Source organism: Mobula hypostoma, chromosome 7, assembly GCF_963921235.1.
Source record: "Mobula hypostoma chromosome 7, sMobHyp1.1, whole genome shotgun sequence".
Lineage (NCBI taxonomy): Eukaryota > Metazoa > Chordata > Chondrichthyes > Myliobatiformes > Myliobatidae > Mobula > Mobula hypostoma.
Genome location: NC_086103.1, coordinates 73,451,221 through 73,478,889, shown reverse-complemented (window position 1 = coordinate 73,478,889; position 27,669 = coordinate 73,451,221). Strand labels below are relative to the sequence as shown.

General features: G+C 42.8%; 1 protein-coding gene across 4 annotated transcripts in view; it reads left to right on the top strand.

Annotated features, from left to right (window-relative positions):
• Positions 1-27,669, top strand: part of nsd1a (nuclear receptor binding SET domain protein 1a) — a 183,210-nt gene that overhangs the window by 25,382 nt on the left and 130,159 nt on the right. For all 4 annotated transcript variants that reach the window (XM_063053601.1, XM_063053600.1, XM_063053598.1 and 1 more), the window contains 2 exons: positions 16,795-17,501; positions 27,176-27,314. In XM_063053601.1, the coding sequence (XP_062909671.1) occupies positions 16,812-17,501; positions 27,176-27,314 (829 nt within the window). In that variant the 5' untranslated portion in view covers positions 16,795-16,811. The remainder of the gene's footprint in view (positions 1-16,794; positions 17,502-27,175; positions 27,315-27,669) is intronic.

Here is a 27,669-nt window from a genome sequence, read left to right as displayed (position 1 = left end):
ACAAGTTTCCAGTGCCTTACCAGGTACACCATCAGGGCCTGACACCTTATGAGGGTTCACCCTCATGAATGATGTTCTGCCGTCAGACTACAGGGTCACAAGATGCTGCAGGGTTTTACACAGGTGTAGTTTTATTCTCCCTTTTCAAAGCATGCATAAAAGGTGTTTAGCTGATCTGGGAGTGAAGCATCACAGCCATTCATGATGTTAGGTTTTTCCTTGTAAGAAGTAATGGCCTGCAAATCCTGCCAGAGCTGACATGTGAAACTTGAATTGGAATTGTTTTTTCACTGATAAATTAGCCTTCCTGAGGCTGTACCTGGACTGCTTGTATAGTTCTGGATCATCAGTCTTGAATGCCACAGATCTAGCTTGCGGCAGACTACGAATCTGGTTCAGCCACGGCTTTTAGTTTGGGTATGTCTGATGTGTTCTTGAAGGAACATGCTCATTCACACAAGTCTTGATGAGGTTGGTACAACTGTGGCATATTCATTCAGATTCGAAGATGAATCCCTGAATATTGCCCAGTTCACTGTCTCAAAGCAGTCTTGTAACTGTTCCTCTGCCTCCCTTGTCCATCTTGGTTCTCACCACTGGTGCTGCGGTCTTTAGTCTCTGCCTATTCTCAGGGAGTAGAAGTACAGCCAGTTAATTGGTCTTTCCAAAGTATGGACATGGGATGGTACGGTAAGCCCTCTCGATGGTGGTATAGCAGTGGTCAATTGTGTTGGCCACTGGGTTGCACAGGTGGTAGTTGTTCAGAGACTTTAAGCTGGCCCAATTGACCCCCCCGCTGCATTAATAGGGAACAAGACAACGGAGTGACCCATTGAGGCACTCTTTGAGAGAAGGATAGTTCAATCTGATTGTGACCAGAATGAACATTAAATTTTCCTGAATGCTATTAGTATCGCTTTGCTTTGGAAACTGAAGTAGAAAACCTCAGTTTATTAAAGAAGAACAACGCGTAGCAAAGCAAATACAGCTCCTCCTTGTTTAACAAAGGACACTTTTGATGGCATCATTTCTGGCTTATCTGCCATCCAGGACATCTCAAATGTCCTCTTTCTTTAAGGATCATGGTTTCCCTTCTGCCTTCACCCGCATCTCCTCCATTTCCTGCACTTCGGCCCTCACCCCATCCTCCTGTCACCATAACAGGGACAGAGTTCTCCTCGTCCTCACCTACCACCCCACCAGCCTCCGGATCCAGCACATTATTCTCTGCAACTTTCACCACCTTCAACAGGACCCCACCACTGAGCACATCTTTCCCTCGCCACCCCTCTCCGCATTCCGCAGGGATCGGTCCCTCCGCAACTCCCTGGTCCACACATCCCTCCCCACAGATCTCCCACCCGGCACTTATCTCTGTAAGCGTAAGTGCTAAACCTATCCCTACACCTCCTCTCTTGCCACCATTCAGGACCCCAGACAGTCCTTCCAGGTGAGGTAACACTTCACTTGTGAGTTTGTTGGGGTCATCTATTGCATTCGGTGCTCCCGGTGCAGCCTCCTCTACATTGGTGAAACCCAACGCAGATTGGGGGACCGCTTCATCGAGCACCTCCGCGCCATCCACCACAACAGACAGGATCTCCCGGTTGCCACCCACTTCAACTCCGCTTCCCATTCCCATTCAGATATGTCCATACATGGTCTCCTCTACTGCCATGATAAGGCTAAACTCAGGTCGGAGGAGCAACCCTAATCTGAGGAAAGACATTCTTGCCATAGAGGGAGTACAAAGAAAGTTCACCACATTGATTCCTAGGATGGCAGGACTTTCATATGATGAAAGACTGGATCGACTAGGCTTATACTCACTGGAATTTAGAAGATTGAGGGGGGATCTTATTGAAACGTATAAAATCCTAAAGTGATTGGACAGGCTAGATGCAGGAAGATTGTTCCCGATGTTGGGGAAGTCCAGAACGAGCGGTCACAGTTTAAGGATAAAGGGGAAGCCTTTTAGGACCGAGATTAGGAAAAACATCTTCACACAGAGAGTGGTGAATCTGTGGAATTCTCTGCCACAGGAAACAGTTGAGGCCAGTTCATTGGCTATATTTAAGAGGGAGTTAGATATGGCCCTTGTGGCTAAAGGGATCGGTGGGGATGGAGAGAAGGCAGGTACAGGGTTCTGAGTTGGATGATCAGCCATGATCATACTGAGTGGCAGTGCAGGCTCGATGGGCTGAATGGCACCTATTTTCTATGTTTCTAACACCTCATATACCGTCTGGGTAGTCTCCAGCCCCTGGGCATGAACATTGAATTCTCCAATTTCCGGTAATTCCCTCCCCCTCCCTTCCCCCATCCCTATTTCATTCTGCCCCCTCCCCCAGCTGCCTATCACCTCCCTCATAGTTCCACCTCCTTCTACAACCCATTGTGTTTTCCCCTATTCCTTCTTCACCTTTCCTGCCTATCACCTCCCTGCTTCCCCTCCCCCACCCCTTACTGGTTTTTCACCCGGAACCTACCAGCCTTCTCCTTCCCACCCTCCCCCCACCTTCTTTATAGGGCCTCTGCCCCTTCCCTCTTCAGTCCTGACGAAGGGTTCTGGCCCAAAACGTTGACTGATCATTTTCATGGATGCTGCGTAACCTGCTGAGTTCCTCCTGCGTGTTGTGAATGTTGCTGTGCTACCCTTGTGCCTCTCGTTGTCATTCTGGAGACGTGCAGCCCTTTCATCCCCCGTCTCTTCATCTCTTCTGCTGTTTGTTGTTTGTCTCTGACCCTGGAGATGTGCATGCCTCTCCACCTCTGTCTCTTCTTCTGTCATCTTTTTTGTCCTGACTCTTTGATCCTGGAGTCGTGTGGCCCTGGCCTCATCCGATTCTTGTTCTCTCCCTCTCCTTGCCGCTTCCCAATGTTTGGCGTCATCTCTTGACCATAATGTCCCCCTTCCCTTTCCAGGCGGCATAGTTAGGCTGACCATTTTTTTTACCCTAATACTGGATAGAAGATAAGAAGCACCAAAGGATGCTGATTATTCTTGATGATGTGGTTGGCGCTCTCTTAAATAGATGTGATATAGTCACCGCTGTCCTTCGACTGCAGCAAAGGGTTTTATGGATGTCTCGGAGTACGCCATTACAATAAGATTTAATTATCTCTTATTAATGGGTGGCAGTTAGATCTGTCCCAATCCTGCACATGCTGATGGTGATTAGCAGAATGTGATCCCTCGAAATAGAGCTGTCCTGCCCTTTTGCTCCGGTAGGTGTCGCTGCTGAGGCTGGCCGTGGGCATGTCTCAGGCTGTCGCGTCCCGATTTCCATGATGGCCGATTGGGTCTTGGGTGAAAGGCAGCCTGTTGATTTTTGGTGAATGAGCAATTTTATACGAATATATGACCCTGAACTTTGCCTGCATTCTGTAAGTTAGTGCATTTTAATTCGATTCAGCCAAAAAAAGTGCCGCTGTAATGCACCGTTTGCGCTAATTGGAGGTCACAAACAGACAGAGCATGAGAGTTTTAGTAGTATATAGATGATAGGATAACAGGACTTTGTCCAATAACAGGAAGACATTGTGGTCATTCCACATTGGGTCTTTTCACTGGCTGCACCAAGGTTTAGTGCATTCCTTAACATGCATCCTTACAAATTTAGTAAATACTAATCAGCAGCATTCATTTGCAGTCATCTCCCTGCAGAGAAAGACCAGCATGTTTTGGGATTTGAAAGTGTGTCTTTGAGTTCATTGATCTTATAGCAGCAGTTAATGCTTGTCTCAGTATGTCCCATGGAGTATAGTTCTATTACACAGTTCCTTTGAATGTACTCTACAAACCCATGCACATAGTGACCTTGCAAAGGTGGAATTAAGTCTCCAACTATGTCTAACCCTAGGGATATGTTGGGAAGGGCCTTTCTCACCAGTAGCCAAGTGAGATCTTGGTACTTGTTTGAGATTCTAATGATGAGACTGTCAGTCTTTTTGAAGAACCGTCCAACAAGATACATTGTCTCTCTCAGGAAAGTCATTTTATGCAGACTGCTGTCTGATGAAAACACCTTTAACCAAAAAGTTTTTGCTGATATCTTTGAGGGTGAGGGATACATTGTTTATTCTTACCTCTTTTTCTGTAGACATGGCACACTACATCCTCACAGCTGACTATTCCCATTGGATCTGCAGCTGACTAGCAGTCATCTTAGATGACTGCCACCTTTCAGGAGCTGGGTCTGAGTATAGGCCACATCACTGTATAACAATAGTGTGAGCACCTTGTCATGATTATGAGGTTCTTTCTTGCCTTTAAGAGGGAATGCCACATGCACATTTCCAAACTCTGCTACACCTTGTCTGTCTGTTTCAGCTGGTACTTTCCCTGGATACTCTGAAATAGAATCACAGCATCTAAAGACCCGTGGCCCGAAAGCATGGCTATGTTTTTGCTGGGGTTGACTTGGGCTCCTGAGGCCAGTTCAGTCGATTTGCAGATATTCATCAATCTGATGAGTTAGTCTGAGCAGAAGAGGTAATGCTATCTGTGTATAAAGTTAACACTCACTTCTTATAGAGAACTATATACAATGCCCCTGCTGCCTGGGATTATCACCCTTTTATTGCATGTCAAGAAAAAGGATGAGAGCAATCTTGCCTCACTCCAGATTTGATCAGAAAGCCTCATTTTCACCCATTCCCCTTTTTAGTTTGGACTGTTCTACGTGTGTGTGTGTATATATATATATATATATATATAATATCTCAATCATTCTGTCCAATCGTCAGGACTAACTGAAGGAAGAGTGAGTAAGGGATTTGAAAGTTGGAGGGGGAGGGATGGAGCCAAGAGCTGGACAGGTGATAGGCAAAAGGGATACGAGAGGATCATGGGACAGGAGGTCCGGGAAGAAAGACGGGGGGGGGGAACCCAGAGGATGGGCAAGGGGTATATTCAGAGGGAGAAAAAGGAGAGTGAGAGAAAGAATGTGTGTATAAAAATAAGTAACAGATGGGGTATGAGGGGGAGATGGGGCATCAGCGGAAGTTAGAGAAGTCGATGTTCATGCCATCAGGTATGTCCATGCCATCAGGTTGGAGGCTACCTCTGTCCCTCTGAATATACCCCTTGCCCATCCTCTGGGTTTCCCCCCCCCCTTGTCTTTCTTCCCGGACCTCCTGTCCCATGATCCTCTCGTATCCCTTTTGCCTATCACCTGTCCAGCTCTTAGCTCCATCCCTCCCCCTCCTGTCTTCTCCTATCATTTTGGATCTCCCCCTCCCCCTCCAACTTTCAAGTCCCTTACTCACTCTTCCTTTAGTTAGTCCTGACGAAGGGTCTCGGCCTGAAACATCGACTGCACCTCTTCCTAGAGATGCTGCCTGGCCTGCTGCGTTCACCAGCAACTTTTATGTGTGTTATTAATGAATTGTATGCTTTGTGTTTGTCTTTTTTTTTCTCTAGTTTTATTTAGTCTGAAATTCCCCTGCAAATAAATTTGTTTAGTTTTAGTATTTAACATTATTTTACTTGAAAATGTTTGCCTTTTAAAAATACAAGTTAATGGAACTGATTTTGTATATGTGGTACTGGACGTAATTCTAGGTTAAAAATACTTTCTGGGTGCATAACTTTGTATTGAAATTTTGGTATACATTGGAATGATGACACAAACCTTGGTATTGTGAAAGTATTACATTTCTAAGTGAGGATGGACAACTTTGTGGAATTGGGAAAAACTGGCAGGTTAAATTTATGCTAAAATCAGAGAAGTGTTTAACAGAAAAATTGATCTAGTGAGTACAAAATCAAACATTGGGACTTGTTGAAATTGGCAGGATGATTTTTTTTTAAAGCCTAATCTAGAATTTCGTACTTCAAAAATAGAGGCATGGAGTACAAAGGCCAGAGAGTTGTGAACCATTTATAAAGGACTAATTTGGCCACAACTGGAATATTTTATTCTGTTGGGATTACCACATTTTAGAAAAGGATCCCAAGCCTTTTGGGTACAGTGTACAAGATGTTTACTAAAATCAGTTTTTGGATGAGGAACTTTAATTATGTAAATAAACTGGAGCGGGCAGAACAGTTGTCCTTAAATAAGGTGGTGACGAGGATATGGTGATACTTTGAAAATTGAGTACAATTGGAAGTAAGTAGAGAGTATTGACAAAGTGTCATGCTGCAGGAGATGTAGAATAAAGGTGACTGGTTTCAAAAATAATGAAGAAAACACAATGAGTGGTTAGGGCTGAAAGCCACTATCAAATGAAATATTGGAGACTATTTCAACTATTGGGTATGTGAGGGCATGGGATGGGTATCTGAAAGAAAAGATTTTGCAGGCTATGGGAAAGCATGTAATTACCCTTTCCCATATTCCTGCAATTTATTTTCTGTCTTGTATTAGTCCTAGTAGTATTCCCCAGAATGCTTTGTGTGCTAATGGAACATTTGATTTGCAGATGACTGACATGATGTGGCGCTTAAACACAAACTTCTGTTTTGAAAGTGAGAATGTTGCTACTTAGCTTGACATTTGTCAGAAGGGCCTACTGTTAAGTGATCACTGAATTTGGACAGATTTGTAATAAGTTAATTGTGCTCAATAAATCTCACTGAATTTCATGGCTGGCAGATTTTTAGCAATGTTGACATTTTAATAAAGTTGGAACTTAACAGAACTGAACACAAACTTGAAGCAGTTTGTAAACTGGATAAATAGCTGGAAGCTGAATAGGATTGATACTTTATTGATGTGGCATAAGACAAGGACATGTTTTTTTTGGGAGGGGGGCAACTCTTCTCAATTATGCATGAAGACCTGCATTCAACAATTTTCCTTATTAGATTTCAGAACAGTCCATGAATGCTACCTTGTTATTCCTTTCTTTTGCACTTCCTATTTATTTTTGTTATTTTTAGATTTGTCTTTGTGCAGTACTGCTGCCGCAAACCAACAAATTTCATTTGCACGTTCAATCCTGCATTCTTTGCCCTTTTGAATTTTGCCTCTGGTACAATGTAACTCTTTGCTCTGTCTGCATTTGTACCAAATCATTGGTTTGTCCTTCCTTTCATTCATGTTACACTCATCATCTACATGTAAACCTGCTGGCTCATCCTCAGCTCTATCATCCTGGTTCCCATCCCCTGCCATATTAGTTTAAACCACTCCCAACAGTTCTAGTAAACCTGCTCGCAAGAATATTGGTCCCCCCTGGATTCAAGTGCAACCTGTCCCTTTTGTACAGGACACACCTGCCCCAGAAGAGGTCCCAATTATCTAGAAATCTGTATCCCTGCCCCCTGCTCCAATTCTTCAGCCACCCATTTATCTGCTACTTCATTCTGTTCCTGTCCTCATTGTCGCGTGGCACAGGCAGCAATCCCGAGATTATTACCCTTGAGGTCCCGCTTTTCAGCTTCCCTCCTAGCTCTCTGCTTTCTGTTTTCAGGACCTCCTCCCTTTTTCTACCTATGTTGTTGGTACCAGTGTGTACCATGACTTCTGGTTGCTTATCCTTCCTTTTCAGGATATTGTGGATGTGTTCATAAACATCGTGAACCCTGACACCTAGGAGGCAAACTACCATTCATGTTTCTTTTTTGCGTGCGCAAGGTTGCCTTTTAGTCTCCCTAACTATAGAGTCTCCTGGAAAATTTGTATCTGACACCTGGAAAGGAACATTGGCTTTGTAGACATACCCCCTATTCTGTCAAGAGTTAAATAAGAAATAAAGAATGAATTTAACTACTTGCCTTGCCTCTGCCTGTTCTTGCAGAAGCCCTGTTGAGCGTAAGCCTTACCACTCTGACTCAGACTACTCCGACGACAACTGCTCCCATGATAACCACTCCACTAAACGGTACCCCTCTTATGGAGGCTGGGTTTTTAAAGCTGTTCGCCAGACTTGCCCGGGAATGCTTCTACTGCATTGCGTACTACTCCAATCAAATTTTATGTATATAAAATAAATTTTTATTAACATTTTTAGCATTCTCTTATACAGCATAGTTGTCACTTTATCAAGTTGACATTTTCTGCTTCATCTCACCACCATATTTGTCACCCACTAAGCTCTGGCAATGGTTGTGGATTGTTAGGCCAAAGATTAGGCAGTGTCTTATTGAATAGTAGAGCGGTATCACTAGTATCAATATCCTTATTTGGATTATAAATTTAGAAGACCAAAATGGCCATTTCCTCTTCACAGAAATTGCGACTGACACCTTGATTAAAAATATATTTTAAGCTATCAGCCTTTTTCCAAATGCTTTATGGTGGGCTTTGCTTAAATAAGGCAATATATGACACTAACCAGGAAAGGGTCACTTTGTTGTGTGAATGAAATCATCGAAGAAAATTACTGGTAGATACAGATGCAGCTTCTTTATTCAATAAAACAAGGCATCTTATGGAGACACTTTTGGTGGAAAGGTCTGGTGGCCCACTGTGGGGCTCCATATTTTATGTGCCAAACACCATATTTACAATGTATGAACAATGTTTTCTTTGAAACTACATATAACCTTCACACCTCCTGATTCATATCCACACCACAGACACCCAAATGAAATTTAATCAGCATTGATTCACAGCTTTTAGGAGCCCATTGTTCAGAGCTGCACTCCAAATTAAATGCACAATATATTTTCAGATGTGAAGACTGGGGTAGCCAAAGTTAATTGTTAAATGTATATGTCCTTAACCCAAAAATCACTCTAACAGTCTCTCCTCTTGGCCTTCCTGGACCAGGAAAGGCCAACCTAAAGGAGGATCTACTCAAATAGGGCAGCAAAAAAAATGCCCTGCCTCGGAATTCTCCCCCCCCCCCAATTATTTTGTGTGCCTCCATGTTTATCCTATCATCCCTAATCACTACCAACAAAATGCTAAGCAGAGAGATTGTTCCAGAAATTTGAGCAACAGTATTGGAAATGCAGCTTCATTTGTATTCCTGTTGGCTCTTCCCCTGCAGGCCGATTGCAGTTTAATCACATTCCTTGTCCTCACCCCTCCATTCTCTGGTTGCTAATACTCTTCTCTTTCCAGGTGCACCAGCAAGGTAAGTGCATGAGGCTCGCAGGCCCTCTCATCAATGTACAGGAAGGGGTTGGGGTGGTCTCTATTTGAATGACTGCAAGGACCTCTCCCTGGTGGCATCCCCTTCTGAACTGTCCAGTCAATCACAGGCTTGATTTCTGAAAGGGCCCAGCTCATTTGTATTCACTCCTCATTTAGGCTGAGAGTGACTACCTTCAGATGCCATGTGCAATCTTTCTCAGCCTGAAATGCCATCGAAGTTGTGGAACTTGCTGTCTCTGCTTTAACTTAAATCCCTCTCCTTCTATTTTCCCCAATATCTTTTCAGTTCTATGCCATTAAACTAGTCATCTACCTTCAGCAACCAGCTTTCATTACAGACTACTATCACCATCACACTTTAACATACTATTGACGGGATTCTGTCACGTTCTCGGTGTCTTCTGCCTTTGCGTTTCCTGTGGGTATGTTTTCATCAGCTCTAGTCAGGTCTGGTGTAGCTGGCTGGTGTTCATCTCTGAGGTTCTCTGTAATTACATGGTTACTAGGTACATTTGATCCCCTGCTCTGTGGGAGCAACAAGAAGGTGAGTCATACATTTTAACCTGAGTCCATTGTTTCCTCTGGCTGCCTCATTGAGTCTGCACAAAGACACAAGTGTCAGTTGTAAAAAGTATCATCTGTGGTCCTATCCATCTTGGAGCAAACCCTCCCTTTTCAGGCACTACCCTCACCATGACTTGGTCATCTGGTTGTGGGAGAACTAACTGCTTTTCCCCCGGCTCTCTGATCGGCAATGTGCTGATGTTGTTTTGCTTGGTCCTTGAACACTAAGTTGGTTACAGAGGTCTTCCACATACTGTGTTGTTCTATCCTTGTAAATCCCAGGCTTCCCATAACCTGTAGTTATCCCATAAGGGAGTCGCATCAATAATTCGTAGGGGCTGAAACTCAGTGTGCTGTTTGGGGTTGCTTGTAATCTCATCAATCCATGTCTTTCCTGTCTCAGCTATAGCTTTGTCTAAGGCATTCTTGATTGTTCGGTTCATCCTTTCTACCATTCCTAAACTCTGAGGGTGGTAGTGTACTGGGCTAACAGTCAGTATATTTCCTTCACCACTTTCCCTGTGAAATGTGCTTCCTGATCCGAGTCCACCTGAACTGCGGTTTCCCACCTTGCGAGGAATTCCTGAACTGGAATCCGTTCAGCGGTGCTGGCGGTGCAGTCCCTTGTTGGGAAAGCCTCTACCCACCAGGTGAAGTGATCCATAATTACTAGACAGTCGCTCCCCCCACCTCCCACCTTTTGAGTAGGGGCCCTGTGAAGCCCATCTGAATATTTTCTCCGGGTACCCTTGGCTGTGGTTGATCTGCCAGCTGTAGCTTTCTGCCTTTACCAAGGTTATGTTGGGCTTAAATGATACAACAGCGGCAGAATTTTTCAACATCCCCGCCCATCCTTGGCCACCACCAGTCCTGCTGGAGGGTCATGATCATGTTCTGCCTCCCCTGATGTATCACCCCATGATATAACTTCAGTAGTATCTGCTGAATACATGGTGGTGCCACGACTCCTTCCTCCTCGCGTGACCAGCTCCCTTATGGTCCCTCCTTTGATATTTCTCCTTTTCTGCCTCCAGCTCTTCCTATGATTTTACTAAAGTGGCTTCCTTCGTTTCTTCCTGCACACTTGCGATTTCAATTGCCTCTTGTTCCCCTGCTGCCTTCTTAACAGTACTGTCTGTCTACTCATTTTCTACTTCCAGGGTACCTAGGCACATCTTGAGTAGCAGCGGTAGTCTCAATGGATACAATTAAATATTGTCGTTTCAGCCTGATACAGCTGAAAAGCACAACTGCTTCCAAGGTCAATACAGTCAACAAGGATGTCTTAATGCGTTTAAACGAACTATCGCTGCTTAAAACCGATGGAAACAACACTGTGTTTGGAAGTGCCCATGGAGGACACCTTGGAGGAAGTGTGGGTGTAGATTGGGGTTACAAATGCATTTAAGGAACTGGGGGTTTTAAACTCCCTATACCGACTATCTTGCTGGTGAACGTGCAGTCTCTGGTGAATAAAATAGATGATCTCAGAGCTAAGGTGCTGAATCAGAGGGACATTAGGACCGTGTGTGTCCTTTGTTTCATGAATCCTGGTTAACCTCTTCCGTACTGGATGCAGCGATTCAGATCGACAGGTTTACTATACACCGTCAAGATAGATCTATAGAGTCTCTCAAGAGCAGAGGTAGAGGGAGTATGCTCCATGATGAACTCTGGATGTGTAAATGTATCCGTGGTGTCCCAATTCTACGCACCAGACCTGGAATATCAAACAGTAAAGTGCCGTCCTTTTTACCTACCACGGGAGTTCTCTGGGGTCATTTTGGTAGCAGTTTACATTCCACCTCAGGCCAATGTCAAGCAGGCTTTAGATAATCTGAACAATGGGATCAGCATGCACGACACAGCACACGCTAACACCATCACCATCGTTTTGGGAGATTTTAACCAGGCCAGTCTGAAAAAAAAAATCACTAAGCAACTACCATCAACAGATCACTTGCAATACCAGAGGAAACAACACACTGGATCATTGCTACACCACCATCAAGAATGCCTACCATGCTATTCCACGCCCTCACTTCAGGAAGTCTGATCACGTAGCTGTACTTCTACTCCCTGAGTATAGGTAGAGACTGAAGACTGCAGCACCACTGGTGAGGACCAAGAAGGTATGGATAAGGGAAGCACAGGAGCACTTACAGGACTGCTTTTAATCGGTGGACTGGATTGTATTCAGGGATTCATCTTCGAATCTGGATGAGAATGCTGCAGTTGTTACCAACTTCATTAAAATCTGTGTGGATAAGTGTGTGCCCACAAAGACTACTGTACATTTCCAAACCAAAAGCCATGGATGAACCAGGAGGTACGTTGTCTGCTGAAGGCTAGATCCATAGGTCTGGCGACCCAGGCTTGTCCCAGAAAACCAGGTATGATTTGCGGAGGGCTATTTCAAGGGTGAAGAGACAATTTTGAATGTGGTTGGAGGCAACATCAGATGCACGGCAACTCTGCCAGGGTCTGCAAGACATTAATTCCTACAAAGCAAAGCTGATTAACATGAATAGCAGTGATGCTTCACTACCAGATGAACTCAACACTTTCTATGCACGCTTGAAAAGGGAGAACATAACTACAGCTGTGAAGATCCCTGCTGCACCTGATGACCCTGTGATCTCTGTCTCAGAGGCTGATGTTAGGCTGTCTTTAAAGAGGATTAACCTTCACAAGGCGGAAAGCCCTGATGGAGTACCTGGTAAGGCTCTGAAAACCTGTGCCAACCAACTAGCAGGAGTATTCAAGGACATTTTCAACCTCTCACTGTTACGGGTGTAAGTTCCCACTTCAAAAAAGCCACAATTATATCAGTGCCTAAGAAGAATAATGTGGATTGCCTTAATGACTATCACCCTGTAGCACTCACATTGAAAGTGATGAAATGCTTTGAGAGGTTGGTCATGACTAGACTGAACTCCTGCCTCAGCAAGGACCTGGACCCATTGCAGCTTACCTATTGCCAAATTAGATCAATGAAGGCACAATCTCAATGGCTCTCCACACAGCTTTAGACCTGGACAACACAAACACCTACATCAGGATGCTGTTCATTGACTACAGCTCAGCATTTAATACCATCATTCCCACAATCCTGATTGAGAAGTTGCAGAACCTGGGCCTCTGTACCTCCCTCTGCAATTGGATCCTCGACTTCCTAACTTGAAGACCACAAACTGTGCGGATCGGTGATAACATTTCCTCCTTGCTGACAATTAACACTGGTGCACCTCGGGTATGTCCCACTGCTCTACTTTCTATATACCCATGACTGTGTGGCTAGGCATAGCTCAAATACCATCTATAAATTTGCTGGCAATGCAATCATTGTTGGTAGAATCTCAGGTGATGACGAGAGGGCGTACAGGAGTGAAATATGCCAACTGGTGGAGTGGTGCCACAGCAACAACCTAGCACTCAACGTCAGTAAGACGAAAGAGCTGATTGTGGACTTCAGGAAGGGTAAGGTGAAGGAACACATACAAATCCTCATAGAGGGATCAGAAGTGGAGAGAGTGAGCAGCTTCAAGTTCCTGGGTGTCAAGATCTCTGAGGATCTAACCTGGTCCGAACATATCGATGTAGTTATAAAGAAGGCAAGACAGTGGCTATACTTTATTAGAAGTTTGAAGAGATTTGGCATGTTGATAAATACACTCAAAAACATCCTATAGTTGTACCATGGAGAGCATTCTGGCAGGCTGCATCACTGTCTGGTATGGAGGGGCTACTGCACAGGACCGAAAGAAGCTGCAGAAAGTTATAAATCTAATCAGCTCCATCTTGGGTACTGGCCTACAAAGTACCCAGGACATCTTTAGGGAGCAGTGTTGCAGAAAGGCAGTACCCATTATTAAGGACCTCCAGCACCCAGGGCATGCCCTTTTCTCACTGCTACCATCAGGTAGGAGTTACAAAAGCCTGAAGGCACACACTCAGTGATTCAGGAACAGCTTCTTCCCCTCTGCCATCCGATTCCTAAATGGACATTGAATCTTTGGCCACTACTTCACTTTTTTTCATATACAATATTTCTGTTTTTGCACTTTTTAAATCTATTCAATATACATAATTGATTTACTTGTTTATTATTTTTTTCTCTGCTAGATTATGTATTACATTGAACTGCTGCTGCTAAGTTAACAAATTTCATGTTACATGCTGGAGATAATAAACCTGATTCTGATTAATTTCCTTTCTGTTCCTTACTCTCTCCTTTCTGGTGAGCTAATAATTACTGTCACCTCTTCTCGCAGTATTTCTAAAACACTGGCTATCGTCCCTAAATTACCACCTTCATCTTCCGAAGTGATTAGTAGATCATCTGCATACTGTAAGCGTATCGACTGGGAGGGCATTAGATTGAGCTTTTCCAAAGACTTTATGAACAATGACTGGACTATTGTGGAATCCCTGAGGGAATCTGGCCCATGTATTTTGCTGCCCACCCAAGGTGAAGGCAAATTGGTCATGGGAGTCAGGTGTGAAGGGGAGCCCCCCAAAATCCAGTAACAATATCCAGCACTGGAAACACTTTATGTTCTGGAGACAGGCTATTCAGGATGGTTGTAAGGGCTCTATAGCCAATTATTAATTGATAGCCATTGGTCTTTATTGACCATCTAGGCGAGTTAGTAGATGCCACAGTCTCTCTGAGTATTCTCAGGTGTTTTAGTTCCTTCACTATACCCTGGACAGCGGCCAATTTGTCAGTTTTTTTAGGCTACTGCTTATGGGGTTTATATACAGACCCCCTCTATTTTAACCGGGATTATCTTTACTTGACCACAATCTTGCTTGTGTCGAGCCCGCACTGCTGGCTGCAGTCTTTGAAGATCAGTGATTATGCTAGCTAGGTTGTGTATTCTATTGGTTGTACATGTTTGCTGCCCCTGACTTGTCCATATTATTTCTCCCTTTCCCCGATCTATAATGGCCTCTGCTTCCCTTGGGATGTCTATTCCAAGGATAGTGCCCTCATTATTTGGACATACTCAGCAAAACGCTGGAACCTGCACTCTGCTGATTTCAAGTATTTGTGACTCGGTTCTTTCTGGTTTCACTGTTTTCTCTCCTACCCCCCCCCCCCCAATATAAATGGCTTGTCCTGTTGTTGGCGAGGATAGATCAGTTATTGATACTGATGCCCCTATGTCCACTAACATATCGCATTGCCGGCCCCCTAACAATGTTGTTGTGTACATCCGCGGGCCACCAGTGCTGGCAGTGGGGGCCGCCACCACATCTTTTTCTGACCTAGGAGCCAGCTATACTAGCTCTGTGATCTGATCTGATCGCTGATCAGACTGGGTGCCAATGGGGTGAGAGATTGCGGGTCTGCTGTGACGTTCATCTGTTTTTCTTTCCTCTTTTTTTGGACACTGCCTCCAACCATGTCCCAACAGGCCGCACTTGTAGCATATCAACTCCTTTACCCTCCCATGTCTATTCCAGCAATTCCTTGCCTCGTGCCCTAGTCACTGGCAAACTAAACAACCCCTTTGGGACCACTGTTTGCAACTGGTGGCTCCGTCTCACTAAATTAACATGCAAAGTTTCCCCACTTAAGTAAGCGCACATGCATGTGCACACACTACTTTTATATCTACCAGTTCAGCTCTGTGTTTGTGATACCTCGTGTTCCCGTGTACCACCGACCTGGACATATCCAAGTGTGAGTGCTACTTTTTTAAAATACTCACCTACTTTAGACTGTTAAGATCACTGGAAACACGATGGGTCACGAAGGTATCCCATTTCTGACACCAAATGTTGTGTGAATGAAATCGCCGAAGAAAAGTACTGGTAGTACAAAGCAGCTTCTTTATTCGACAAAACAAGGTACTGCAGGCATCATATGGAGATGCTTTTGGTGGAAAGGTCTGCTGGCCCAATGTGAGGCTCCATATTTTATGTGCCAAATATCCAAGGACAACTTCATATTTGCAATGTATGGACAATGCTTTCTTTGAAACTACATACAACCTTCACACCTTCTGATTCACCTCCACACCACAGACATCCAAATGAAATTTAATCAGCATTGATTCACAGCTTTTAGGAGCCCATTGTTCAGAACTGCACTGCAAATTAAATGCACAATATATTTTCAGATGTGAAGACTGGTAGCTAAAGTCAATTGTTAAATGTATATGTCTTTAACCCAGAAATCACTAACATTGTCTTTCCACTATTTGGCAAATAAAATCAGTACCAGAAGTGATAAATTTTAACCACAGTCTCAGGTGAGTCACTCCTCTGAAACTTTGTGGCTCTTTGCACTTTCTAGCAAACACCCTGGAATGCTGGTATTCCCAAGCTGTCTTCACTTCTTAATTTATCATCTGAAGGGGGTGCTATTGCTAAAGCCAACTTCTATTGAACATTCCGAGCTGCTCATAGATACCAAATCATAATGTACATTTGGTAAAGTAATTTAAGTGTCCTTAATGTATTCTTGGGTGAACTTGAAATTTCTGTGGAATTTATCAAAATTGAATTTGCCTTTGATATCTGTTAAAATCTACAATAGTCAATTCTCCACTGCCTTGCGACTGTACCTACTCATGATAAAGGCTTCAGGAGTAAACTCTGAGGGAAATATCCGAGGCTGGAGACCCCAAGGCAGTCCTACATTGAGTTCAACGCTGACTGATAACTCCTGTGATGTCACTGGTGCCGAACTGTTTCTTTGGATTCATCAGATGCTTGGAGGGGTGGGGGGAAGCCTCCTGCATGGGCAATGGCATGCTCTCCATATAGTACTGCCCTGGCTTGCATACTGATTTGCATATCATGCAGACAGCTAGGACATAATATCCATACTCATTATTTATTTTCACAGATGCTTGCACATTATTGTAGGAAATTTCAAGTTTAGAAAAAATATTATCTTCGTTGTCTAGCGAGGTAGGCTATTTTACGCTACTGCTTTATAACTTCAAATATCAAATATCGTTTTGATTTTTTTAACCTAACTTTTACAAACGCTTTTAAATTTAGAATTATTAGTATAAGTTTTTGATGACAAATCACCATGGCAATGCCAGTTGATATTAAAGTCTTTCATAAATGATTGGTAAAAATGTTCCAGCTGAACTGACAATTCCTGTATGTGTAGCACTTTCATAACCAGTTGTTTTTTTTTTCCTCCTCTTAGGTGGGAAATCAGGAAAGATGGATCGTGTTTGTGAATATAAATTGACAGTGGGTAGCATTTTGCCCTTTGATAATTCACAACAAATTTCAAATTCACTGGGTTTCAATATTTCTGAGGGCAATGGCCCAAACAGCAGGACTGGTCAGAGTATTTGTGGAAGAGAAAGCTGCAATCTGCAGGATGGAAGTGGTGTTCAGCAGTCCACTGATTCACGGGATGAAGCAAAACCTGCATTTAATGGCCATGCATCAGTACGATCCTATATTCCTTTGCGCAAACTTCAAGATTTAGCTTCTATGATTCCTAGTGGATTCTCTGGTGAATCTCCAGAGATAAAACAATGGTCAGAGTCCCTTGAGAACTCTCCAATTCAGGACTGTTGCACAATTAGCAAAGACAGTGACACTGGTACAGAGCCTGAAATTACACAGAGTGCTTCACCAGAATTGAAGTTAAAAATAACTAAAATGGTTATGAATGGAACAATGATGTTTGAATCGTCCATCTGCAGTGAGGTGGATAAAGAAGATGGAAAGGGTTCCGAAGAACAACTTGCAATCATCAAAGACGTTGAACTACCAATGTTGCACAGAGCAAAAAGAATGAGAAAGAAAAGTGTTAAATATAGTCCTTCTCATGAATCTGAACAGCAAGAAGACAATGCAGTGAATTTCTCTCCACCACCTTCATTAGGAGGAAGAAAGGATGTAAGTATTACTGAAGTGTAAATGAATTTTTGTATCAGAAATATGTGTGTCTCTCTCTCACACTCACACACTCTCTCTCACACTCTCTCACACTCTCTCACACTCACACTTTCTCACACTTTCTCACACTCTCTCACACTCTCTCACACTCTCACACTCTCTCACACTTTCTCACACTTTCTCACACTCTCTCACACTCTCTCACACTCTCTCACACTCACTCTCTCACACTCTCTCTCACACTCTCTCTCACTCTCTCTCACTCTCTCTCACACTCTCTCACACTCTCTCACACTCTCTCTCACTCTCACTCTCTCTCACTCTCTCTCTCTCTCTCTCTCACTCTCACTCTCACTCTCACTCTCACTTTGCGTCTAGGAAGTAATCTTTTCATCTGTGTTTTCTGCTTTTATGCTACTTGGTGAAGTATGTGTAAGCATTACAACTGTCCCTTCAAAACTGAAGCTGATAAGGTTGTTACATTTGTCAATGCTTTCTGAAAATCCATCAGTCTAAACTGCATTCAAATATAGGGCTCCTTTTATAAAACCATGCTGATTTTAATAATTCGCCCATACTGAGCCAATTGCTAATTCATTTTTTCTAGTCTTATCCCTAAACCCACATAACCCGCGCTCTCTCTCATGCTCGCTCCCTCTTGCTCTCGCACTCACTCCCTCTCGCTCTCACCTGCTTGCCCTCGCTCCCCCGCTCTCTCTCTCACGTTCAAGTCTCTTATGTATGTTCTTTTTAACCTGGAGTATTTGTCACCTTTATTCAGGACTGAAGATTCCCCAACTAGGAACACATCACTGTCTACCTTTTCAAATAGGTTCTTAACTGAATAAAATTGTATTAGAATGGTTTCTTATTCTAATTAACTTAAATTGAGCATTTTAATACTTGGAATAAAATACATTTTTTTTCATGTAGCCAGTTGTGAATATTTTAATCCTGAAAGACCCATAAATGCTCAGTCAATGACTATATTCAAAAAAGCCAAGATTGATGTGATTTTTAGAAATAGAACTGACAGAGAATTTAACAGTCATGACCATGTGAATATCAGAGGGACTTTCTGCTATTGTGGGCACGTGGCCAAGTGGTTAAGGCATTGGACTAGCAACCTGAAGGTCGTGAGTTCGAGCCCCAGCGGAGGCAACATGTTGTGTCCTTCAGCAAGACACTTAATTACACATTGCTCTGCGACGACACTGGTGCCAAGCTGTATGGGTCCTAATGCCCTTCCCTTGGACAACATTGGTGTCGTGGAGAGGGGAGACTTGCAGCATACAACCCTGCCCAGGCCTGTGTCCTGGAGAGTGAAGACTTTCCAGGCACAGATACATGGTCTCGCAAGACTAACAGATGCCTTTTTTTTCTGCTATTAGTTTTCTGTCTAGTAGGTCCATAAAATATATAGTTTGTAGTTACTATTGTAATCAGCTAAACCTTTTTAATATAAGAATCTTCTTATTGTTTCCCAAACAACTTTTAGATTTGTACAGAAAATGAAAAGCAAAATACAAACTGGGATTTATTATTTTAGCAGTGGTCAATCTGTATTATAGAATATTTTAGATATATTTTACCTCCCCTTCCGCCTAGCACTCTTCACTGTCACTACACTCCGTGTGGTATCCAACAGTGGAGTCTGGATATGCTGGGGTTCCACTACTTTATATTAGAATGGAATTCCCATTCATTTGAACAATGATTCTGAACCTGGAGGTCAGGAGAGGAAAAAATGTTTTTTGCTTCTCTAAACTAAAAGTTTCTTGATGTCGGGCAACTTTAAAAAAAAAAGTAAAAACATGTTTTCCTACTTTGATGGGAAATTAAGCTATATTATAGTTACACTCTTCTGCAAAGGTTGTCCAGATGCCAATGCTACAATGCTGTGGCACACCCAAGGCCAAGTAACTCCTGCAGCCTGGCTGCCCAGTTCTCAAATTGACGGGTTAGTGCACACTGCACTTGAAATCCACAACAAATGGAGTGTGGATGGACAGGACCACAGTTGTTGATAATGGACTGAATTCAGCTTGATTTAGTTCTTTGATCTATATACAGTACTGTGCAAAAGTGTCAGACACATGTAAGAAATTCTGTAAAGTGAAGATGCTTCCAAAAAAAATGAAATGAAAAGTTTCTAAATATCAAAAAATTGCTACGAAGAGCATTAAGCAGTAATAAACGGAATCAAATTTCTTTTTGGTGTGACCACATTTGTGATGGATAAGAATCTGCTTATACTTCTCAACTTGAGGATTCCATTAATTCACCAAATCTATTTGAAGCAATACATCACAAGCCTGCAGGGAATCTCTGCAGTGCTTCACTATTGGCCGCAGATAGTCATCCAGATTAAGACTCCAGCTCTTCTATGGATAAACTGCCTCCTGTCTGAGCCCAAAATTTCAAATTTTGAGTCATCAGTCCAGAGCACTTGCTGCCATTGAGTAGCATCCCTGTCATTGCGTTTTTGTGCGTAGGTGAGTCTTTAGGCTTTGTTTCCACTAGAGGAATGGCTCTTTAGCAGCAACTCTTTCATGAAGACTGCTTCTGACAAGATTTCTCTGGACTGTAGAGAGGTGTACTTGGGTTCTGGTGGTTTCTGTGAGCTGAGAGCCAATAGCAGTGCTGGACCTTTTTCCTTTTTGAAGGGACATGAGTTTGATGTATCTCTCATCTGCTGTGCTCAGTTTCCATAGCTACTGCTTTTCTAGTGCTCAGTGTAGTCTATTCCTGCTTCTTCAGAAGAGCTTGAACAGCACATCTTGAAATTCCTGTGTACATGAAATTTCTGCTTGGGAGAGACCTTGCTAATGCAGGATGACCACTTTGTGTCTTGTTGGTATGCTCACTCTTGCCATGGTGTAAGAATTGATGATTTGAAGGTTAAACTGTCACATTTGACACATCTTCACCTTTTAGTTTGGTTGTCCTTCTACATCATTTCTGTTTCAGTTAATCAATTTAGTTCATTCAACTCATTATGTCATTGATCATTAGCGCCTGCTTGTTATCTTTGTGATCTCTTACTTAAATGTTGCTTTCTTTCATGGGATACAGAAATTTCTCTGAATGTTTGGAAATCTAAAATTTGCTCTTTTCCACTTGTGCACTAATGCAGAAGACAAAAAGTAAAAATGTAAAACAACATTTATATTAAATCTAGACTTTTGCACTGTACTATATGTAAATCTTTTCCAAAAGCACCTTGCACCCATATGGTCTTTGAAGCAGAACAAAAAATTCTTGTTAATTAATGACAGATGTGAAATATCAAGCAGCTTTTTTTTTCATAGCAGGTGCAATGTTTGTCATTGGATTTAATGTAGAAGAAAGCCACCTTTTTAAGTGCCAACACACATCAAAGTTGCTGGTGAACGCAGCAGGCCAGGCAGCATCTGTAGGAAGAGGTACAGTCGACATTTCAGGCCGAGACCCTTCGTCAGGCCTAACTGAAGGAAGAGTGAGATTTGAAAGTTGGAGGGGGAGGGGCAGATCCAAAATGATAGGAGAAGACAGGAGGGGGAGGGATAGAGCCAAGAGCTGGACAGGTGATAGGCAAAAGGGATACGAGAGGATCATGGGACAGGAGGTCCGGGAAGAAAGACGGGGGTGGGGGAACCCAGAGGATGGGCAAGAGGTATATTCAGAGGGACAGAGGGAGAAAAAGGAGAGTGAGAGGAAGAATGTGTGCATAAAAATAAGTAACAGATGGGGTACGAGGGGGAGGTGGGGCCTTAGCAGAAGTTAGAGAAGTCGATGTTCATGCCATCAGGTTGGAGGCTACCCAGTCGGAATATAAGGTGTTGTTCCTCCAACCTGAGTGTGGCTTCATCTTTACAGTAAAGGAGGCCGTGGATAGACATGTCAGAATGGGAATGGGATGTGGAATTAAAATGTGTGGCCACTGGGAGATCCTGCTTTCTCTGGCGGACAGAACGTAGATGTTCAGCAAAGCGGTCTCCCAGTCTGCGTCGGGTCTCGCCAATATATAAAAGGCCACATCGGGAGCACCGGACACAGTATATCACCCCAGTCGACTCACAGGTGAAGTGTTGCCTCACCTGGAAGGACTGTTTGGGGCCCTGAATGGTGGTAAGGGAGGAAGTGTAAGGGCATGTGTAGCACTTGTTCCGCTTACACGGATAAGCGCCAGGAGGGAGATCAGTGGGGAGGGATGGGGGGGACGAATGGACAAGGGAGTTGTGTAGGGAGCGATCCCTGCGGAATGCAGGGGGGGGGAGGGAAAGATGTGCTTAGTGGTGGGATCCTGTTGGAGGTGGCGGAAGTTACGGAGTATAATATGTTGGACCCGGAGGCTGGTGGGGTGGTAGGTGAGGACCAGGGGAACCCTATTCCTAGTGGGGTGGTGGGAGGATGGAGTGAGAGCAGATGTACGTGAAATGGGGGAGATGCGTTTAAGAGCAGAGTTGATAGTGGAGGAAGGGAAGCCCCTTTCTTTAAAAAAGGAAGACATCTCCCTCATCCTAGAATGAAAAGCCTCATCCTGAGAGCAGATGTGGCGGAGACAGAGGAATTGCAAGAAGGGGATGGCGTTTTTGCAAGAGACAGGGTGAGAAGAGACATAGTCCAGATAGCTGTGAGAGTCAGTAGGCTTATAGTAGACATCAGTGGATAAGCTGTCTCCAGAGACAGAGACAGAAAGATCCGTGTAAGCGGAACAAGTGCTACACATGCCCTTACACTTCCTCCCTTAGCACCATTCAGGGCCCCAAACAGTCCTTCCAGGTGAGGCAACACTTCACCTGTGAGTCGACTGGGGTGATATACTGCATCCGGTGCTCCCGATGTGGCCTTTTATATATTGGCGAGACCCGATGCAGACTGGGAGACCGCTTTGCTGAACATATACGCTCTGTCCGTCAGAGAAAACAGGATCTCCCAGTGGCCACACATTTTAATTCCACATCCCATTCCCATTCTGACATGTCTATCCACGGCCTCCTCTACTGTAAAGATGAAGCCACACTCAGGTTGGAGGAACAACACCTTATATTCCGACTGGGTAGCCTCCAACCTGATGGCATGAACATCGACTTCTCTAACTTCCGCTAAGGCCCCACCTCCCCCTCGTACCCCATCTGTTACTTATTTTTATGCACATATTCTTTCTCTCACTCTCCTTTTTCTCCCTCTGTCCCTCTGAATATACCTCTTGCCCATCCTCTGGGTCCCCCCCCCCCTTGTCTTTCTTCCCGGACTTCCTGTCCCATGATCCTCTCTTACCCCTTTTGCCTATCACCTGTCCAGCTCTTGGCTCTATCCCTCCCCCTCCTGTCTTCTCCTATCATTTTGGATCTCCCCCTCTCCCTCCAACTTTCAAATCCCTTACTCACTCTTCCTTCAGTTAGTCCTGACGAAGGGTCTCGGCCTGAAACGTCGACTGCACCTCTTCCTAGAGATGCTGCCTGGCCTGCTGCGTTCACCAGCAACTTTGACGTATGTTGCTTGAATTTCCAGCATCTGCAGAATTCCTGTTGTTTATGTTTTTAAGTGCCATTAAGATGAACCCTGTATGCCTATATCCTTTGAATTTTTTTGAAATCACATTTTAATCTGTAGAACTTTTCAGTGAATAAAATAAGTTGTTGATTTAAATATTATGCAGTATTCCAAGCCTTTTGCCTTCAGTTTTCCTATTTGTCATCATTGCTCTCTGTTCTAAAAACGTTTGGTTTTGATACCTGTGTCTAGTAACTGATGTAGCAGTTGTTTCTGCCTTCATCTCAGTGCTAGCAGCCAGAGGGAAAGTCTACTAGTTTGTCTGACCGAAGAATGTAGTGCCTTGGAGATATATTCAGCCCACAAGCCATTGCAAAGTATTTTGCATCTATGCAAATTACAACCAGGGATTTTGATCAATTTTTAATAATATTTATTTCCTTTTTATGATCCTTTTTTCACAGTTAAGCCCAAAAAGACTATAAATTGTAAAGCATGAAAAAAATTCAAAAACTAAAATAGCAGTTCAAAAGTATTCATCCCCCCTTTGCTTAGTACTTAGTTGAACCGCCTCTTGCAGCTATGCAGCCAGTTATATTTTTGAATAAGTCTCTATTAGCTTTGCACAACGTGATAGAGCAAGATTTGCCCTTTCCTACTTGCAAAATTGCTCTAGCTGTGACATGTTAGTTGGGGAATGGTAGAGAGCAACAATCTTGAGGTCTTGCCAGAGATGTTCGATTGGATTAAGGTCAGGACCACTCAAGGATATCAGTTTTCTTGATTTGAAGCAACCCCATGGTTGCTGTGGTAGTGTGCCTTTGGGCCGTTGATCTGCTGAAAGATGAACTTCCTCTCCAGTTTAAGCTTTCTGGCAGAGGCTTTTCTCCAGGATCTCTCTGTATTTAGCAGCATTCATCTTCCTATCAATCCTGACCAGATTTCTAGTCCCTGCTGCTGAAAAACATACCCACACCACGAAGTTTCCGCCACAATACTTTACAGTAGGGATAGTGTCACCTGGCTGATGCACAGTATTAGATTTACAACACATATACCACTTGGTGTTGAGGCCAAGAAGTTCCACTTTAGTCTCACATGACCTCAAGATGTGCCACATCTTTACAGTATTTTCTAAGTGATGCTTTGCGAAGTCTGTATACCTTATTTTAGCGGTCCGTGTAGCATAAATCTTAATACTATGCATCAGCCAGGTAACACAATCCCTACTACAAAGTATGGCAGAGGAAGCATCATGGTATGGTGATGATTTTTCAGTAGCAGGGACTGGAAATCTGGTCAGGATTGATGGCAAGATGAATGCTGCTAAATGCGGAGAGATTCTACATTAAAAAAAACTGCTAGACTCTGCCAGAAAGCTTAAACTGGGGAGGAAGTTCATCTTTCCGCAGGACAATGATCCAAAGCACACTGCCAGAGCAATCGTAGAGTGGTTTCCGATGAAGAAAATTGATGTCCTACAGTGGACTAGTCAGAGTCTTGACCTTAACCCGATTGAACATCTCTGGCAAAACCTCAAGATTACTCTCCACCACTGGTCCCCAACCATCTTGACACAGCTTGAGCAATTTTGCAGGGATCAATGGACACATCCTGCTCCATCATGTTGTGCAAAACTAATAGAGATTTGTACAAAAAGACTACTAGCTGTAATAGCTGAGAGATATTGTTCAACTAGGTACTGAGTAAAGGCAGATGAATACTTTTGAATTGCTGACTTTTCGATTTGAATCTTTAGTATTTCATGCTTTACAATTTTCCCTGTTCTTTGGGCTTTACAGTGGAAAAAGAGCATATGATTCACAATTAAAAATTCTCAGAGAAATTGATCAAAATCCCTGGTTGTAATACTCATTTATGTAAACAAAGGGTTGCGGGCTGAATATTTTTGACAAGGCAGTATATGTCTGCTGCTTAGAAATGTAGAAAGATGCGAGCAGGAGTAGGCCATTCTGACATTTGAGCCTGAAGCATACCCTTTTTAAGTCTACATATCAGTGTATCTCCTTGATGTGTTCAATGATTGGATTTCAAAGTGTCTGTACGGAGAATTCCATGTGTTCAGTACCCTACTGGAGGTGGGGGGGGGAGGGGGGGTTCGCAGGGAAATCCCCTGTTCTACATGTCTTGCCCTTATCCTGATAATTTGACTTCTGATTCTAGACCAACCCACCTTTCGAATATCCAGTCTGTTGGGTTCTATTAGAAATTTTTATATCTCCATAAGATTCCCCTCTGATTCTCCTAAATGCTAATAAATACAGGCCCATTCAACCCAATCTTTCCACTTAAATGATGGTTTCCTTCATCCCCACTATCAAATCTGGTTGTTAAACCTGCATGTTAACTATTAATGACAGGTGTACAAGGGCAACCAGATCTTCTTGTACATCTCAGTTCCCTATGTACCTTTATTTAAATAATATACTGCTTTTTTTGTCTTGGTCAAACTTCATGTTTATCCTTGTTATAGTAAATGTGCCATGCACTTGCCCTTCAATCCACTTATTGAAATTGTTTTGTAGCCTCAGCGCATCCTTTTCAAGTCCTCATCGTGAACATTTAGAGATTTTACATGCAATTGTGAACTGCTGGGGCCCATGCACTGATCATTGTAATACTCTTGGTCTTTACCTGCCAACCTTAAAGAACAAGTATTCCTACTGTTTCCTGTATGTCAACCAATTTTCAATCCATTATCAATTATTATGAAAGGTAATAACTTGCTGCTTGGAACACACAGGAAAAACATTACGCCACTCAATCTTTACCTTCTCTGCCACTCAGTACAATCATTGTTGAGTTTCACCTCAGTGCCACTTTCTTGCACCAGTCTTAAGTTCCTTGATTCCCTCTTTTCAAAACAAAGTATTGATCTCTGTTTTATATGTATTCTGCAAATAAGGCTCTATGTTTATCTTTGGAATCTCTACCCAAGATTCACTGCCCTTTGTTGAACAGATTTCTTCTGAATGACCAAGCCTTTATTTTGAGACTGTGACTTGAGGCAGAGAAGTACTGACTCTGCATTTACTCTGTCAAGCCAGTAAGAATTTTGTTGTTCCCACAGGATAATCTCTCGTAATTTCTAAATTCTAGAGTACAGACTATGTGTGCTTAATTCTCTATATACGGCAAACCACAGTCTGTGAACCTCTATAACAAATATATTCTTTCTTGGGAAAATCTGAGCTGCGTAAAATATTACAGATGTGGTTTCATATACTTGGAGCACTGCATTTCTACTTTTGTGCATTTTTGCAATGAAGGCCAACTTAGTATTTGCTATACTTGCATGTTAACTCTGATTCAGTACACTGGACACCTTGGTGCCTTTGAAAACTAAAACTTTTAATCACTTGATATTTTTAAAAATAAAGTGCAGAGTTTTTTTCTACTTAAGAGGATGAAATCACGTTTTTCTCGCATTATATTCCATTTACCACAGACTTGTCTTTAATGGGCCAGACTACTGATTTCTGCATCACTCCAGTGGCTAGGGGGAAAATCACCAACGTGAAAATGACTAATACTACTCTATTCTGTTAATCATTTATAGCGATATATTAGCCCGATTACCCTGTGTGCTCTTAACTTCGTTAATTTTTTTGTATGGCACATTTTTTTACAGGCCTTTTTGAAATCCAAGTATTCCATATCCACCAGTTTGCCCTCATCTGTTCTGCTGGTTGTAACCTAAAAAAATGCTTCTAACAAATGTGACTTCTCTTTCGAAGTCCATTTCACTTTGTCTAATACTGTTATTTTCATAATGCCCCATTATCACTTCCTTCACAATTTCACTATTTTCCCTGTAATATCAGGTTAACTGATCAATAGTTCCCTTTTTGCTCCTCTCCCGTTTGTGAAATGGAAGAGTTACATTTGCCACCTTTCATTTTGTGGAACTATTCTATTTTGTTGAAATTTGGAATGTTTTGGGGTATTTTTCTTGTATTATAGGCTTGTTAAATGGAATCAAATGTATAAGTTAAGTTTAAGTGGTATATATCAAATTTTCCCTATGTTAGAATCCCATAATAAAAAGCAGCATTTGAATTTAGAAGGAAATACCTTGACCAGTTTGTCTCATTCATAATTGAAAACTGCGTGGTAAGATTTATTAGAGCAATACTATATTAAATATTATTCTGACCAAGTCACATTGGTTTCAGTTTACTAGAAGGCGAAGAAAAGTGATTCCTGAGAAGTATGCGGTTGGAGATTTGGTATGGGTGAAGTTCAGTAGACGTCCTTGGTGGCCCAGCGCTGTCTGTCTTGATCCTCTGCTGAAGATTCACACCAAAATGAAGGGTAGGTATTTGGATACAAGATGTGAAACTGGTTGTTGCTTAGCTGTGTGTCACATATGAGTACTAGAAGAATTGGACAATCTTAATCAAACTCTGAAGACATATGATATCTTTTCTTTTTTTAAGTACAGATTTTCCCCTCAGTCATCCTTCCCGTGAAAGCTACTTTTCCTCATGGTGATACCCTGGGCTTCATCAGTGGTCATCCTGCAATTAGAAAATAAAATGTGGTTTTCTAAAAGAAGAATCAGTGATTTCTCAAATATCAAAGCAGCCATTCTTTTCTGCAACATTCTTTGGGCTACAATGGCAAATTAAATTTGTACTAGACAAATCCCAAGTAATGCCCATCTTCA